The sequence below is a fragment of the Pelmatolapia mariae genome, linkage group LG22 (genome assembly GCF_036321145.2).
Source record: "Pelmatolapia mariae isolate MD_Pm_ZW linkage group LG22, Pm_UMD_F_2, whole genome shotgun sequence".
In the NCBI taxonomy this organism is placed as follows: Eukaryota; Metazoa; Chordata; class Actinopteri; order Cichliformes; family Cichlidae; genus Pelmatolapia; species Pelmatolapia mariae.
Window position 1 is genome coordinate 14,471,010 of NC_086245.2, and position 19,339 is coordinate 14,490,348.

The 19,339-nt window shown below is 38.7% G+C and overlaps 1 protein-coding gene across 1 annotated transcript; it reads left to right on the top strand.

The window, feature by feature from the left end:
• Positions 1-5,414: 5,414 nt before the first annotated feature.
• On the top strand, positions 5,415-18,088 carry hcn3 (hyperpolarization activated cyclic nucleotide-gated potassium channel 3). Its single transcript, XM_065470726.1, has 7 exons — positions 5,415-6,377; positions 10,719-11,148; positions 11,241-11,402; positions 12,689-12,907; positions 13,366-13,512; positions 14,813-15,053; positions 16,603-18,088. Exons 1-7 carry the CDS (start codon positions 5,926-5,928, stop codon positions 16,803-16,805), a joined length of 1,854 nt encoding a protein of 617 aa, XP_065326798.1. The 5' UTR covers positions 5,415-5,925; the 3' UTR covers positions 16,806-18,088.
• The last annotated feature ends 1,251 nt before the right edge of the window (positions 18,089-19,339 follow it).

Consider the following 19,339-nt stretch of genomic DNA (forward strand, 5'->3'; position numbering starts at 1 on the left):
GGCTTGTTGCTTCCAGTTTAACACCTTTGGGGAGAGGATGTTTCTATATTTCTAAAAATAGAAACATCCAAAGAGCTCCAAAGAGCTACTTTTCACTTTCTTACTTTGAGTAAGTTTCAGAGCCTGCAATTTTTTTTTTTACCTTTACATGAGTAAAGAAGTTGAATCAGTACTTCAACTTTTAATAGGATTTTTTAATAGTAGTTTTTATACTTCTACTTAAGTACAGAATGTCTGTACTTTTGCCAACTCTCACTAAACCATACTGTGTGGTAAATCTTGTCTCTGCTGCCTGTATAGCAAGAGTTCTGTTGAGTATTTCACAAGCTGTCAGACAAACAGAAAGCTGACATTTCTTACCATGTCAGTTTAACCAGAAACTCTGGTCAGACTGGAGCTGACAAGGGCAGGTTTAATGAAATATGTGGGCAGGCTGCAAACTGTAGGCTTCAAACTAACCTTGGTTCCCAACTATATGAAATATAAGCACAAAAAGTAAGGAGATTTGTGTTTAACATTTAATTAATATTTAAATACCATTGGAGCCTTATTATTTCTACTTAAATGTTGCAGCAGTTTATGTGGGTTGTGATCATGGAAAACCAAATCTTGTCTACCAGTGCCAAACAGTTCTTACAAATGTGAAACCATTTAAGGGAAATAAACAGGCATAAGATGTAATGCCAAGAAGAACTGTTACAACAAAGAAATAACTAACCAAATGTCTTTTTGTGACATATATATAATTAAAGTCATGTCTGTATGACTTAAAAAAATCCTAAAATTGTTGCCATTGTCATGGTATTTAAGGTTTTATTTATTGTCAAATTCACATATATGTTAAAATGATGTCAGTAGGTGAGCATTCTATATAGTATATTTTCTTTACCCACATATTCTGGGAACCACTGGGCACATGTAACAATTCAAAACTGCACTATCCAGATTTTTTTATGCTTGATGCATGAATACAAAAGAATGTGCACCAGTGCATTAGACAAAGCCTAAGGGAGCGTGCAAAAACTCCAGTTACTCAGATTACTTCGTCAGAAATATTGCTTGTCTGATATTTTTGTTAGCTTGTATGAAATGGTTTAAGCACAGCTGTTTAAAATCCTTACCGATGGTGAAATTCACTCAGTCTGCAAACTGGCCTCCACCCTCTTTCTTCTTCAGGTGAGCAGAGCTGAAAAAATAAAAGAAATGTTTTCAACATTGTCACAGGAGAAAATCTCACAGAGCAAAACAAACCCCAAATATTTTAAAGTCTTTTTTTAACTAGAACTTTAAAAGTAAAAATATTTAAATTTAAAGTTTTCTCTCTTTTTTTTCTTTATATAATTTAATTAGATCATCTAACAGACTCCTAAGTCTGTATGTGGTCTCTCTCTTCTTGTCACATACTTACTAAGAAAATGCAAAAAGAAAACTTACTTTTCCATCTTGTATTGTTATAAAATCAACAAGTTGCCTTAACAATGGCATATATCCAAATCCTTTTTACCTCTACGCTTTTCAATTCAGTGAGATTCAGGATGCTTAAATTTCTAAAGTTCACAAATTGGCCAGTCATCTTCCAGGTAGCTTTTCTGGCTTCTCCCAGTGCAAACACAACAACACAGAATCATTTTATTTGAATCCATCCATCTATTTTCTGGAGTTGGCTGTAACAGGTCTGGGATGGGCTCCAGCTTATGTGTTTGGCCTGTGACATATAGGTGACTATGTTTGTATAAAGTTAGCATATTTCACAACAAAAGGATTGAAAAATATGTGAAAGGTCATAAGGACAAACTAAAAGATGTTTAAAGATACAAATACAAATGTCATATAAGAGGATACAAAAACTACTGAGCCTCGCTTTCCCTTTTTGCCCCCTTATATGGATGTGAATAGCTTTGTGGCAGCAGTTTTTCATTGTTACTGTCACATATTTATCAGCTGTGTCATTAATGACCGTGTTATCTTTGGTCTACAACCACAAGAGTAATGAGAGGGTGCAAGCTATTTGCACAGCTCTTTGTGACTGCCTTACTGCTGCTTAGTTATTTTCGAAAGGCTCCAGAGGAGCATTTACTGCTCTCACATTGTGATGTAGTGCTGTTGTACTGTAACACCATTATGATCCTGGTAATGTAAAGACATAAAAAATTAAGCTCTTGTCTTATCTGTAGGGAAACCATGCCACAGGTAAAATTAAATGCTCTCATCACAAGTAGCTACTTATACTACAGCTTCTGTTCGCTATATTTAGCGATGCTTTTTCATTTTCTTCTGGATCTGGTGTCCACATTTCTGTTTTGCTTGGCCATAAGGAGAAAAACAAAAAACGCTTTACACTGCTAGATACCACACTGTATGGTGAATACTTTCTCTGCTACCAGTTTGACTATTACACAAGCTGTTAGACAATCAAACAAAACAAGACCATTACAGACACATACAAAGCAGGCATTTCTGTCTTTCCACCTCTGTAAAACCTGAAATACCAGTCCAACTGGAGCTGACGGTAGGAGAATATATGAAAAAATATGTGGCCACTCTTCAAATTGTATGCTTGAAGTTAAGCTTAGATCCAAACCAGGAAGACAGCATGATCCGTGACTAAGTGAATTGCACATAGCATACTAAAAGCACATACAAAAAAACTCCAGTTCCTGAGATTCATTTATCAAATAAAATGACATGTCTGACATTTTCCTGTCTCTTTTGTAGTAGTTTAACAGCAGCTGTTTAAAATCCTCACAAGCAAAGTTTAGCTTCGATTCATCAGCACACTGGCCCCCACCCTCTTTATCTCTCAGGTGAGAGCAAACGAGGAAGTGAAAACTAACACCATAAGCTCTCTCCGCTGTGAAGTAGCAGCATGCACTTTCTGTGCTGTGGTCTCCATTCAGGCACATTTTGTGTGGCAGGTTAGTGAGCAGAAGAGAACTGGAACTAAAGTTGAATATACTGGCTAAAAAATAAGGTAAGAAGAGATAATAGGAAATGAAATGTCTTTTAATTGCACTGCTAATGTCTTAAGCATGACTATAGAAACCTGTCCTTCCCCAGGAGCAGCATCAATGCAGACTACTTGGATTGTGATTATTTTATCCGTCTTGGTGACCATGGGACTGCTGATGGTGGTCCAGAGCCAGTATCAAGTAAAGAGCATTCTGGACAGCCAGACTGAAAAAACGGAAGTGGCGTTAGAGGAATTTTCTGATGAATATCAAAATAAGGACCTCTTCAAAACCACTGTGGAAAAACTGCTGGCTCAGGGCCAGAAAGAAGTGAATGATCTGGAAGCTGCACTCAATAAGCTCAGTTCAGAAACGGAGCAGAAGAAAGCAGAAAACGATGCATGCCAAGAAAAAATGGTAACAAGTTTTCCTGTTTTTTTTTTCTGGTTTTATATTAACTATGCAAACACTAAACGTCATTAGAGAAAACATCTCTTATCAGCACCCAGTGTTACTGCCTACATAGAGAAATTTAACTTAAAACAGCAACAAGGCTATACAACGCTACTTCCCCTTCGTGCTACTTCATATTTGTGCTGAACTACATCTGAAAGGGAAACACTTTTCATTTACTTTACATATGCTTAAGATTCAACCGCTTGTTTTCTACTCACCCTGTAATTTAAATCCTGATATTTCCAGATATTTCAAATTATCCACTGTTTTAAAAAAAATCATCATCTGGCCAGAATTTTTTTTTCATCCATTTACACCTTTTTCAGCATATTCTGATTTCAATACGAGCTTTTCACTTAAGATTGAGTATTTTTGCATTGCTGTGTTGGTACAAAAACTTCAAAATGATTGGTTAAAAATGAATACAAAGTTGTATCGCTGGGCTTCCATACCGTTTCTGTTTATCTGAAATAGTTTTAGAGTATTACAAGTTTTTTTTTTTTTATGTGTAACATAAATCCAGCCCAACCTGTAAAACAGTTCTGCAACATTTCCACAGAAAAACACACAAGAAGAGCTGGAAAGTATCCAAAAGACACAAAGTGAAACTAAAGGTAAGGCACACTTATCACACAGGTAATCCGTACCTTGTTGCCCCCATGTGGTCAAACACTAGCAAAACTCTTGAGGTCCAGCATGTTAATCTCTTTCTCTCTTATCCAGCTTCCTTGGATGCAGAGGTTGAGGTCTGGACTCAGGAGATTAACACTCTAAAAGGAACACTGACACAATACAGTCCAGTATGTGCGTATGTGAAGAGGGGCGAGTTAGCTGAGTAAGACCACATTTTTCTGTTCTTCTAGTTCCAAAACATACAAAACCTTTGCAAAAAGTAGGAGTTATAAGCGCTGGATTAATAATGATGCATCCTTGTCTTTCAGCAAATTCTGTGGCATAAACATCAACAAGGATACAGCTTCGCTGAATAAGACCAAAGAGAAAACAGTTAATGAATAAAAATAATAAAATAATAATAAAATCAACTTTCATTAAAAATGTGTAGTTCCTTTCTTCCTTGTTCTTTACAGATATGATGTACCCTTCCTCTCATATGGTCTTTGTGTACCCCTTCATCTGCTTTTATAGTTGATGTACAGAGTTTTCCTTCTTTGTGTTTCCATATCAGCAGCAGCTCAGCATGTGGTTTAAATCTTTGGAGCTGCTAGAAAAGCCTGGATGTAGGCGTGGGACTAATGTAAAGAAACTCCAGAGGAAAGCAGTGAAGTGTGTGACACGGATAGTTAGTGGGTAAATGGCTGTTTAATGAGTCGCTTATTTTATCGGGGAAGAACTTGTTTGTTGTTTGGAAAATATAATTCTAGTTACTAATAAATTGAGGGCATTAGGTTTGGATGTACAATGTGGAGGAAATGTTTAATGTCCCCCCCCCCCCCCCCCCCCCCCAAAAAAAAAAAAAAAAACAAAAACAAAAAAAAAACAAACCCAAACAAACAACAAAAACAAATGCTATTTCAAATAAAATGATTATGTACGGTTAAAGTTAGTTAAATAGTGAATTTAATCATCGTTTGTGTGTGCTATGTAAGTTCAAATGTTAAAATTAAAAAATCAGACATGTAACTACAAAAGCCTAATCTTTCTTGAATCCAGAAATAAGGACTTTACTCCACAATAAAGTCGCTGTGGCTCTTTTTATTCTGCTGACCCAATATGAGCACTGCGTAAAAGCAGTGAAGTGTGTGGAAAACCGAGCCGGGTTTACCATGACTTCAGCAGCTGCTGGTGTTACCTCTGACACCGGTTGACCACTAATGAGTAATTCATTAAGTTTCGGTTTCTGCTGATGATCCCGGTCGTGCCCCGCGCAACACGACCTGCAGCAGCCGCATCACCGCTCCGGGACTCGCCTCAAAGGAGGAGGGGAGGGCGGAGGAGGAGAGCGGAGAGAGGTGAGTGGAGTGGACTCAGTTATTACAACAAGCCGATTACTGAAGGCTACTGAGCCTTCTCTGTCAATATGCGTCTGTTCTCTCACGGTCAGACGGGAGGAGGACACAGCAGCCCACAGCTGAACTTTCCTTTTTCCCTTTTTCACATGAAAAAACTTTTTTAAGGGAACTTTTTTAATGGACCTACTCCAGGAGAACACACGTGAAGAAAGCCTGGATGTTTTATTTTATAAGATCTGATTTATTCTGTAAGATGTGTGTGTGTGGCACTCTGCGGAGCAAACGGTGACCTCCAGGTACTTAAAAAAAAAATTGTTGTTTTTTTTTTAGCGGCTGCATTATATATATATATTTTTTAAATATAGCAGCGAATGCTGTTCATAATTTGATCTTTACGAATTTAATTTATGTAAAGGAGGTTAAATTTGGAAGCCAAATGAAATGCTTTGCGCACTAAACTTTATTAGTGAGTGAACTCCAGCAAGCCAAGTGAGGAGGGAAAGTAAAACCCCCTCTCTGCTTCGCTCACCTGCAAGTGCAAAGTGTAAAAAATGAGCAGCCCCTCCAGGAGTTTAGACGGACAGAAAGGTGACGGCTCAGGCATCAAACCGGAGACGCCCAGGTACCGCAGCTGGAGCAGTCTCCGCTTCTCCAAATGGAGAAGTGCGTCCCAGAGGGCAACCCCGCCTGCCACCCCTTCCCCGAAGACAGACAAGAGGAGCGACGTGAGCAAGACGCTCTTCTCCCTGGTCAAGACTCACAATGACGACTACACAGCGGATCCGGATGGCCTCCTGGAGACCAACGGAGAGGGCGAAGGAGACAGCGCTAGCCAGTCTCAGGACCAGGCCACCTACTTCCAGAAGCAGTTCGGCTCCATGCTGCAGCCCGGGGTCAACAAGTTCTCCCTGCGCATGTTCGGCAGTCACAAAGGTGTTGCTGCTGAGCAGGAGAGGGTTAAAAGCTTTGGAGTGTGGATCATACACCCCTACAGTGACTTCAGGTAATTAGGAGAAAGCCCTTAAACTAATTTGCTCTCATTTTAGTGCAATTTGTGTAACTTAACGCATTATACCCGCAAAAATTGGAGTGACAGTGACATTTTCCATTTCAAGGTGCTTCCAGTCCCTCAATATTGTTTAGAGTTCCCTTGAAAGCATTTACCCTTTATCCCACTAAGCACCCTGTGATTGAGGACTCACATCCAGTTTTTCAAGGACAGACTGCAGGATAGCAGCTGATGTCATGGTTCCCAGCACATGATAAGGCGATGAAGGGATTTGATTAGTGATACAGTATATAGGACAAGATCATCTGGATTAATGATATCACTCCCTTGTGACTCCTTTTTTTAACCCCTGGAGGAGAGAGAAGTGCATTCATCAATACTCACGATTTAACCAATCTGATTGAAAATCATCCAAATAGTTTCCTAATCTAGTTTGGCCTCACTTTGGGGGGATCTGTCCAATAATTCAACTTTCAGGGTTAAACAACGACTCAGGAGTGATGCCCAAGCAATCTGTCGGTGAGGTCACCGAATTTAAAGAATTTTTAACATCAGGCCGATGCCAGACAGAGGGGATAAACCCATGCATGGGGATTATTGCCCATAAGAATCCGTATAATTCCTATCTTACTCTATTATGCAATAATACACAGGCAGCTGAGGGAAGGATTAGCGCAGGCCTGCTCTTCTTAAACCTTATGCTCCCACTTCCTCTTAAAAATGAATGAGTTGGGACAGTAGAGTTTTGGTCAGATTTCCTGTTTAGAGTTTAAGGTCACGCAGTTGGTTGGTGCCTTTCTCTGTGGAATCTGCTTGTCCTCAATATGTCTCTGTGGATTTTTTTCTAGTGCTTCGTCCTCCTTGTTCCAAAGATGTCCATGTTTAGCTAATTATCAATTCTACATTGATTGTAATCTGTATGCGAGTGGTTTGTCTGTATCTCTATGTTGGAGCTGTGATTAGACTTATAGTGACACTTCCGGGTGTTTCCCACCTCTAACCCAATGTCCCTTGGGAGAGCCCCCAGCTCCACTATGACCCTGCTTGAATAAAGGTGGAATTAGTTGTACTCTGGGTAAAAGTGACTGATTACCATAAGACCAACATCCCCAATCTTTATAAGTATATATCATTATATGAATATGCATCTGTGGTCTGCTTGTAGTCCGAATGCTGCTGACTTATGTTTGGATAAACCTTTGTTGCATGCAGCTAAAAGATCTGTATGGAGAAAAGAGTAATTTAATTTCCAAAAATTATAAACTGTATACAAAAGATGGACATGGCCACAGTGACATCACTGATTGGTTTAGACTCTGCAGGCCTGAAGCCTCCACACTAGCACTTTGGCCACCACTATGTTGTTTTTTGGACTACTTTTGGATGGGCTGGTGCAGTCCAAGTTAGCAGCTAACGCTACCTAAACTGATTAGTTCATAAACTGTACAGGTGCAACACATAGACACACACATCTGTTAATCTTTAATAATAAAATATTAGAATTTTACTCACAAAAACAATATTAGTCAGATATGCCAGAAAGCACCAACAGCACAAACACAGTGGAGAGGCAGAGCTTAGTGAGTTGAATCACTGGAGGGCTGATGACGAACATCCTATTTTAAAATTTAGCAATATTCACACGGTTGAAGTAAAATACACATTCACTACCCACAAAAGTTCCAAACTATTTTTTGTTACCGTGCACTTTCTTGCAATCTATCTGGACATTTTGACATGGCTCATTTTTGGGCCCAGCCTTATGAGGCCTCTAGGCAGTTTTGGCACATTTGTGTTGTTGCTTGCATACACTGGGTAGCCATTAGTTATTGTGTAACAATATCTTAGTATTTCATTAGCTTTTCTGAAATTGTCTAAATTGTCTAAATTTGTAAATTAAGGAAAAATAAGATCTTGAACCAGATATAACATCCCCAAATTCACACAAACTTCCCAAAAAGCCAGAAGACGGCTATTACCTTTTTATTGCAACAGCAAATACATGAACCTAATCTACTGGCACTTTATGAAGTATTGCATCAAATATGATACTTTGAATACTAACCAAAGAAACTTTTTTTTAGTAAAGTACAAACCAGTAAGCCTTTGCTTTATTCAAATTCAACCTGAAATCCTATCAGAATACACTCATGCTCCTGTCCTGCACTCACTGCTATTAAAGCTTGTCTAAAGGTTTTAGATACAGCAGATTTTATTCTGCTCCTCTCTCCCTCTCACTCAGACTCAATCTATAATGTCAACAGCTATAATGCCTTCCAGACTGGTGGAGTTAATAGCAGCAAGCAGCCACTAATCTGCTGCAACATGAGAAATAATGGTAAGCACTCATGTAAAGCAGAGAGTGGACAGAGAGGGCACGGACACGAGTGAAGAACACATCAATCACTTCTGTGTCTCTGCTCAGTTTTGTCACGGGGTTCACGTTGCAATCACTGAAGGGTGACTGTAATCAAAATTGGTCTGCGTCAAGTTCTCTTTCTGTGCCTTTGTAATCAAAGAGTCACTGAGAGCGAGAGAGACCCAGTGTGATTGACAGCTGATGGAAACAATCTGTAAGAAAATCCAAACCATGTCTTCCGACAGTGTACGAGACATTTGAGAGCTATAGGGAAATGGGACATGTATGACTTGAAGGAGACAGTGTATTTGTACAGCACGTGCAATCAAGATATCCAATTTGGATCTGGAACAATGCATGCAAGCTCTAACACACATAGGTTGGACCGTTATCGGATCATCAAATGGGGAGATGGATCAGATTGGGCCTGGATTTCAGCTGGGTATAAATGCTGTGCACACACCATGATCACATCCTTAAGAGAAACTTTACCCAGCAGGTTAAAAAGTCAATCTCTTCTCGATAGCATAAGCTGCCAGGGAACAGGAACAAGTAGCATTAGTAGCTAGCAACTCTTCCCTTACAGAAAGTGAGCTCGATTACATGGTATCTTTGCTGCTAGGTGTCCAGTCTGCATACTCTGTGTATGATGACATTAAAGTGGTATTGGGCAGGTGGGGGCACCCTAATGTGCATCAGAGCGTGGGGAAAAATCAATCACTTAGAAATAAGATTTTTTTTTTTAAGTTGTATTGTGAGCTCCAGGAGATTTGTTTTCTTTGCATACTGGCTGTGATCCACAAACATGTGTTGCTGCTGCTCTAAAGTTTACTACTCTTTGTGGATTTAACTAAATTTAGCAAGATATAAGCAGACAGATCAGCTTAAAAAACATCTGCTACCCTCAATGTAACGCAACACTGACCATTAACCACCAAACTGCTCTGCACCAGAGCTGTAAACCTCACCACAGTACGGTAAGCTCTCAGTCCTCTATACCCTTAGCTTGTACAGTTTGATGATATTTGCTAAGCTGTTTAAAACATTTAAAATCACCTGCCAGTTATAAATGTTACTCTATTTATGCTCAAACTTCTTCTGTAGTGCCAGCCAGAGCCATCAGCTAAATGCTAAAGTTCCACAGCAACAGCTTTATGGACATCTGCATGATGAACGAATCACAGGAAAGGATTCTGATGAGAGTGTAAGCGGGCCATGGGATGATATTATTTTTCTTAAAATTGTAATAGTAATTCCAAACTGTCATCAGTAAGCAACACAAAAAGAGCACTCTTGACAGTATTATGTCAAAGCTAACAGATTTGCTTACTCTTTAATTAAAGATGCTGGAGGCGTGTTCCTAAATACTCTGATGCACTTAGAAGAGCAAACGGAAACCTTACAGTTCATATGTTAGTACCAGGTATACATGTGACTGCCCTCATCAAAAATGTTGCAGATGTGCCACACAACCATCAAATTCATTTTATATTGTGAACATATATTTGTATTTGCTATAAAAAGCAATATAAATATCTAAAACTATTATTGGACATTTAACCCTCATGAAAAACTCAAAAACAGCAGTGGACCACATGATTCACTTCACTTCTTTGGTGTTCACAGTCAGCTCTTTTCTCTTGACAACACATGCAATTTTGTGTTTGTTGCGATATGTCCGCACTGACATACAGTACAGAAATAACTACGTGCACGAAGCAGTCAAGTTGTGATTACCGCATAGATTTTCAGTTTTAATTCAAAAGGGTTCATTAAAATATTACATGAAGTATATTTGAATAACCACCTTTTTCATTTTTTTTTACAGTTTGGCCCGAAATGAGCAGATGTGTTTGCAGTAAATCTGAAAATCATCTGTAAATCTGCAAACGTTCGAAGTACATATAGGTCCATTTGAAGTTTGTGTAAAGGTTGTGATCCTAAACTGAGCTCTGCACTCATCCTCTTCTCTCCAGGTTTTACTGGGACATCGTAATGCTCCTGTTGATGATGAGCAATCTTGTCATTTTGCCCTGGGGTATCACCTTCTTCGAAGACCAGAACACCATGCCCTGGATCACCTTCAACGTCTTGTCAGACACACTCTTCCTCATGGATCTGGTTTTCAACTTCCGTACGGGCATTTTGGGAGAGGACAGCCACATCATCCTGGACCCCAAAGAGATCCGCATTCATTACCTCCGCACTTGGTTCCTGGTGGATTTCATCTCCTCCATCCCTGTCGACTACATCTTTCTCATCGTCGACCTCGAATCCCGACACGAGTCATCAGACGTGTACCGTACCGCTCGTGCACTTCGCATTGTGCGTTTCACAAAGATCCTCAGTCTGCTGCGTCTTCTCCGTCTGTCTCGCCTCATCCGATACATCCACCAATGGGAGGAGGTAATGCAAAGGCAGGGAAGCGGGCATGTGCTTAGAACAAAATAAACAGAAATGTCGTAATTTGATCGTCTCTCTGACTTTCTTTCTGACAGATTTTCCACATGACTTATGATCTGGCCAGTGCTGTGGTGCGTATAGTCAACTTGATTGGCATGATGTTGCTGTTGTGTCACTGGGATGGCTGCCTGACCTTTATGGTACCTATGCTGCAAGACTTTCCTCCAGACTGCTGGGTATCCAAAAACAATATGGTGGTGAGTAGATGAAGAAAAGAAAGTAAAATTACATATTTAAAGTAGTATGTGAGTATATAGCTCCAATTCCAAATTTGATCAGATCAGTGTTAGTTGGCATTTTTTTGAAGGAGGCAAAGTAATTTAACTCAGTGGCATACAAACCACACCACAACAAACCAAACCACAAACTTGGCAAAACCACACCTCCGTCTATGGTCATGACATGCCAACTCACAGTGACATCGCCCACAGTGTGCATTGAGTGCAAGAGTAAAAATCAAATTTGAAATGAGATACTGTTCTCACATTTGGAGATCATCTTAACTGAAACCAGGACCACACGTCAAACACTGCACCTGCACATACATACTGTGCAAAAGTCATGAGCCACCCCTCATTTGTTTGTGTTTTGCTTCCAAGGAGATAGGCAGACAGTTCTCAAGGTTTTTGTCATATCTCAGCATGGTATGCAGTCACGCGCACAAAAAATCGTATCTGAAAGACTTGTTCTTAAAAAAACGGGACAAAAATCCAGTCTGACACAGGACTTGAGAGATGCATCTGGGCCTTCAGTTAATCTACTGTTCACCGAAGCCTCATCAAAAATGGTCTCAGTGGAAGGGTGGTTGTCAAGATGCCATTCATAAAGAAAGGAAACAGAGAGAAGAGGCTGAGGTACGCCAAATTACACAAGAACTGGACTGAAAATCAAAGGCAACAGGTCTGATGGAGTGATGAATCCAAATTTGAAATGTTACTTCAAATTGTCATCAATATATATTAAGGATGACAGCATCATCATCATCTGTAGCATGACATGATGATCCCAAACACATCACCAGTCCAGTAAAAGCACATCTGAATTAAAAAACACACATGGAACACTATCAGTCATGGATGGGCTTCCCCGGAGCTCGGGCCTCAACGTTATCGAAGCAGTATGGGGTCAGCTTCACAGAGAACAGAACAAAAGGCAGCCAACATCCAAGGAAGAGCTTTGAGTGTCCTTCTAGAAGCCTGGAGAAATATTCCTGAAGACTCCTTAAAGACTACATGCAATTAAACTTGTCTCCAGCTGTTTTGCCGTGTTTTAGTCTTAGCTTCTGGTTAGGTTTAACAGAGATATGCAAGAGTCACTGGTGTTGTTCTTCTCATTTAACACAGTATTCTTTACAAGATACAAAATCTTTACTTGGATGTGAAACGGCTGACAGCTGTCTGTATTTTCCCAAAGTTGCAGGCTCATAGATGACCTAATTTCATGCTCTGTCTCACCTCGCCTCATTGTTAACTACCTTTTTCAGAACTCTACATGGCACATCCAGTACTCCTACGCTCTGTTTATGGCCATGAGTCACATGCTGTGCATAGGATACGGTGCTCACCCTCCAGAGGGCATGACCGATGTTTGGCTCACCATGGTCAGCATGGTAGTCGGAGCCACGTGCTACGCCATGTTCCTCGGCCATGCCACTAACCTGGTCCAGTCCTTGGACGCCTCGCATCGGCAGTATCAAGAGAAGGTAATCATGCACACTTGTGACCTGCAGCTTCAGTTGCTTTGTGGACAATATGTTCCAGGAACCTCACATGGATGCTAATGTGATTCGGGCTTTGAGCTTTAATATCCCGGCCATGTTTCATATCACAGACTGGCTTACTTACTCGTACTTTATTCGTACAAACTGTGCCAAATGCCTAGAGAATATGTGTATTATCTAATGGATTTTTCAGCCTTACCATGACCCATTCCAGGGGATTTTCACAAGATAAAGCAGAACAGATGATGGACAAATGGCGGCACCTTTGTTTTGGATAACTGTCTGCCAATGCCCATTACAAATGAGTTTGTAATCCACTTAAAACGGGAGAAACAGCCTGCAAAACAAATGGAATGAATATGTAATTATTGTTCTTGGGGATAATTCGCCAAACACATGCTAGAACATGTGACTAATTGTGTGTTTTCTGTTGTTTCCAGTATAAACAAGTGGAGCAGTACATGTCATTTCATAAACTGCCAGCAGACTTAAGACAGAGGATCCATGATTACTATGAGCAGCGATTCCAAGGCAAGATGTTTGACGAGGACAACATCCTTGGAGAGCTCAGTGACCCACTCAAGGAGGTGTGTTATTCATCAAACATTTGACTTTACCTGCTATTTCTTGCTTCCTCTCTCCAGTTTTTTATTAAGTGTTGAATAAGTTCATTTTTTATGTTAAAAAGGGTCCTTGAAAATTTCTTTAACTGTGCCTTTATCTAAGCGAGAGTCCAAAACCTAAAGATATTTAGTTTATAATGTAATTGGAAAACATCAGATCAGCCGTCAGATATGCTAAGAGCTAGTTAACAATGCTTTTATCCCCGTTTATAGACTAACTGATCTATTTTTTTCCACAATAATATGCTATATATCACAATATGGGAAAAGATAGATTATTTGATTTGGCTGTTGATCTGTAAGCTTCTTCCTCGTCTTTCGGCTTTTGTCTCAATGGATCATCTGCCTCCATTTAACTCTATCGCAGCATCCTCCTCCTCCTCTGTCACACCAGCCTTCTCCATACCCTCCTCGACTGTGGTCTTCCTCTTTTGCTCCTGCCTGGCAGCTTCATCTTTAACATCCTTTGACCAAAATCCTCCTGAGAACCAAAGAAAAAAGAATCTTCTTGAACGTTTTTGTGATTTCCTGCCTCTTTGGAGCTAAAAGAAGCCACCCAAACACATGAGATATTGATGAAAAGCCCAGGATGTCCTTTATTTAGTACATCAGGTCTTAGTAAGGTAACTCAAATAAGTCAAAAGATATAGACCAAATCACATGTCCATTACAGAGGACAAATGAATAGCATGTTTGTCTTGAGGATATAACCACCATCTCTCCAATCACCTCCAGTCTTTTTGCCAGTGCCACAGTCTCCACGTTATACATCACTCATCCACCTTCACTATCTCTACTCCTTACATATTCACCTTTCCGCCTGTCTCTCTCTCCTTCACACACATGTATTCTGTCTCGCTTCTATTGTCCTTCATTCCTCTTCTCTCCACAGCATACCTCCACCTCTCTATGCTCTCACTTCTCTCAGTGTTATCTGCGAACATCATAGTCCATAGAGACTCCTGTCTGTATGTAATCCCACCTTGAAACCATCTGTCACTCCTGCTGCACACCTCACCACTGATAGACAGTAAACAATGGTTTTCATATTTGGGTGATGAGTTTACTTTATTTCTCAAGAAAAAAAGTGCTTCACATCCTCAGTTTCAAGCTGAAGATTTGGTGCCTGAAAACACTGAAAAACTGTTGATGTTTTAATGTTTTAAATCTACCAAATCTTTCATATATGTGACTGTAGTTAAAAACTGGAAGAGATATTTTATGACAACTTGTTGTATTGTACATTTTCTCCCACCTCATGCAGGAGATTGTCAGCTATAACTGTCGTGGACTCGTAGCCAATATGCCACTGTTTGCCAACACTGACCCACATTTTGTGACGGTGATCCTGACCAAGCTGCGTTTCGAAGTCTTCCAGCCAGGAGATTTTATTATACGAGAGGGAACGCTGGGTCGGAAAATGTACTTTATCCAGCACGGCACCGTCACCATCATCCCACGCGGTAGTAAGGAGATTAAGCTCAGCGATGGAGCATATTTTGGGGGTAAATCGTTTGCCACTGACTTCAACCTTTTTACAACGTTCCCTAACATAAATATAAGAGGATCTGTGACTTTCCTCTGTGCTACTTCTATTGTATTATGAAAGTTGATGCTGATCCCATTTTCAGTTTGGCCTTTGCCCAATTCTAAAATGAGGTATATACAACCTCAGATGAATAACAACACATGGCAGAGTACGCTGTGTCATCATGTATTTAAGAAAAATAAGCCAGAATGCAGAAACAGTATAAATATAGCCCACGATTCAGTAGCTTGTTAGCAGCAATATCTTGAATTAATTCTTTTCTCTATGACTTTCTTGACTGTGGAGGACATTTGTTCCACTCTTCTTTACAGCATTGATTTAGTCCATTGAGGTTTGCAGGTATTAATTTATGCACAGCTCTCTTGATGTCCCACCACAGCATTTTGATCAGGTTGAAGTCTGGACTTTGTTGAGGCCATTGCACCACCCTTTTTTCCCCAGCTATTCTGCTGTAGATTTGTGCTTGGGGTCATTATCCTGTCGCATGACCCAGTTTCAGCCAAGCTTAACTATCAGCCCAATATCCTCACAATTGACTTTAGAGTACTTGGACAAACATAGTTCATGGGCACGACCCTGGTTTGACCTCAACAGTCCAAATGACACTGTTTCAGAAGTCTTACTGTTGTTTAGATGCAACTTTGCAAACCTGAGCCATGTTGTTTTTAGAAAAGAGGCTTTCCCCTGATACACCTTCCAAACAAACCATACTTGTTAAGTCTTTTTCTAATTGTACTGTCATGAACTTTAACATTTAACATGTTAACTGAGGATTGCAGTCTGAGATGTAGCTCTCGTGTTTCTCTGAGCATTGCAAAGTCTGACTTCTTGGTGAATTTGCTGGAATGTTCGCTCCTGAGATGATTGTCCTGAAAGTTTTCCACTTATGAATATTTTTTCTACAATTAAATAACTGTAAATGGAAGTGATGGTAAATGGACTTCAGATTATTTGGAAATGGCCTTATAACCATTCACAGATTAATGACAGTTGCTTCTTTAAGATCTCTTTCTTCCTGGTCACTGGGTAACTCACACATTAATGCTTCAGACTAACAAAGTGAAACTTCTGCTTTTACAGAAGTGTGCATACTTGCTGATTATTAGTTAATCCAGTGAATTTGTTAAGCATCATCTGGCTGCTACTTATCCTCTTAATTCCCAAGTAAGAAGTAAGGGTTCACTTCGTTTTGCTTCTGCATTCTTGGTAAATAAATAATGGTGCTGTATAATATGTGTTGTTGATCATCTGCAGTTGTATTTCAATTTAAGAACGGATTTTTTTAAAATGTGTCCTGATATGCAAACACTTAAAATTGAAACAGGGTGTGCTTACTTTTTCCTGTGACTGTATTGCCAAACTTTTTCCATTTTTAGTCTTTATGATAACATAATCAGGTGGTATTTCTTCATATTTATGGTCCAGACATGCGGGTGGTATAGATCTTCTCATTTAACAAGTGGGATGAACTACATATTTAAAATTATGTCTTCTTTTTGTTTCAGAGATTTGCTTGCTGACACAGGGACGCCGCACAGCCAGCGTGAGGGCTGAGACCTACTGCCGTCTTTACTCGTTGAGCGCGGACAGTTTCAACGAGGTCCTGGAGGAGCATCCTCTGATGAGGAGGGCGTTTGAGAGTGTGGCCGTGAACCGACTGGACCGCGTTGCGCGCAGACCGAGTTATCAGCCAGTCCCAGATGAATGACTCCCTCAGCACCATAAGAAAAACATTCCAGCCAGACTCATCGAGCACATTTGTCACATTTAAACTGCACATGACAAAGATGTCTTCTATTGAACCACGCTGATGGACAATCAGATAGCGAGACCTACTTAAACTTATTAGTACAACATTACTGCACTGATGTGAAAATAGTCTACCTTCAGTGGTTTTATTTTATTATTTGAACTTGAATCAGCTGTAATATGTGCTCATGTTTGTGTTAGAGCTTTGTATACTCTTCGTATAATTTTGAAACTGTATGGACATCAGTGATGATCTTTTTTTTCTCCTGTTCTGATGATATTACATTTTGATTTACATGAGCTTTTTATTTATTGATTGATGTATTGATTTATTAATTATTATTTTATTTTATTTTTACCAAGACTCTGTCTAGACTGGTCTCTTTCCAGCTGTAAATACCTCTTTTCAAGCACATTTTAGTGGCCTGTAGTGCCACTTTGATTATCTATCAGATCATCCGTCCAGGATATTGACAGCCTACAGGAGCAGCAGCTGGTGTTACATCATTCAGCTTTCTGTGGCTCTATTTTAAATTATCCTTCTCATCTGTAGGTTGCCTCATATCAAGATTTAATGCTGATGTTCACAGAAGATCAGTTGCAGTTATGTAATATCTCCAGCTGTACACAGACAGAGGTCATATAAAGAATAATTTACACCCAGTATTATTTGTTTCCATACTATTTTTGTTTCATTTTTTCTGGCATATCGTTTATTTATAATGTAAAACTAATGAATGAGAATAAAGTCTCTGTAGGTTAGCTACTAGGTAACCGTCAGATGATGCTGTTGTATAATGTAAGTTCTATTTTTGTAAATATATCAGCTGAACTTTCTCAGTTTTTTTTACTTCACTTTTTTAGTGAGGTTACATACAGGGTATAGATACAGCATTTTTCACAGCAGAAGCCACAACTGTATCTAAACATTAACAATGTAGTTATTAGAAGTTTATTTCTGTTCTGTTTTTGCTTCAAAGAAAGATTTTACAAATATAAATTGACTGAACACTGATTTACATTTAGATTAATACTGTGTACTTTTCTCAGGTGCATTTGTAACAGCATGATTTGAACATTTTCATCTGATGCACACAAAACAGTCATTTTTTTGAATTTACAAGTTTAACTGAAATTTCTTTATTTTTTCTTATTTTTCTGATTATTACCTTTATATTGATGATGTCATGTGTATACCAATGTCTGTAACCTTCAAGCATAAATATCAAATATGTAATTTTTTCCTATGCAGTGTGTTATTTGTGCTTATGTATAAATAATGCGCAGACACATTGATCAAAGAAATACTTTTTTACTTAAGAAAACGTTTCCGCAGCTTTGCCAAGGAAAATTAAGTCACACATCCAGAATGTATCTTATTGTGACTTATCATAATATTCACTCACTCTTTCATAAATCTTAAAGGTATGCCTTTTATCCTCATAATACTCTCTGCTCCTTTTTTCTGTTCTCTTTCCCTGTCACCCTCCAACCAGTTACAGCAGATGGCTACCCTTCCCTGAACCTGGATATGCCAACGATTTCTTCTTGTTTGAAGGGAGTTCTTCCTCCTCACAGTCGCAAAGTGCTGCTCACAGGGGATCACCTGATCATTGGGGTTTGAAGGGTCTTTACATTACAAAATAAATCTCATTCAGGTAACTTTTGCTTTGACCTGATGCTATCTAGACAGATTTTAAATGAAATCTGATCAGAACTATGAGATATAAAGTCATGGCTTTGTTTTTCATAACAGTAACGTCCATTCTCACAATGATATGATGAACATTCTCATTAATGTGAAACACTAAGTAATTATCAATAATTATTGTGGTATAAGCATGTTCTGACTGTGTATTACAAGATCCTGTTATTATAAATAAGATGTTTTCATATTACCTATATACTTCGTGGCTTCATAATACTACAGTACCATATTGCTACATTGTTTAACAAACAATAAGTAATTATTATGATAAATAGTATCATATATAACGACATTTAATAAATTGCCATGATTATAAATGCTAATGAACTTTAATAACTTGAAAACATGTAATAAATTTAAGGTTACCATAGTTTTTATAATAAAATAAGATATACTTTATTATCCCAAAAGGTGTAAAACATCCAAAATAACAGAATATCTGTAATGACTAGATTAGCTCAATAAAAATAAATTATCATATGGTCAGAACTGCAAAAAAAAAAAAAAAAAAAAAAAAAGAAAGAGAGAGAGAGAGAGATTATAAATATAACAAATTAATTAATAATAAAGTAAATTAAATAGTATAAATAAATAAAATAGAACAGTTAATTTTATAAAACCCTTAATATCTCAACATAGGTTAAATAAAGGTTACATAAATTAAATAGACTCTATGTAAAGAGCAGGATATAGTAAAAGTGGCTTTATAAAGTAAAACTGTTAAAATTAAACAGTATAAATATATATATATATATATATATATATATATATATTTTTTTTTTTTT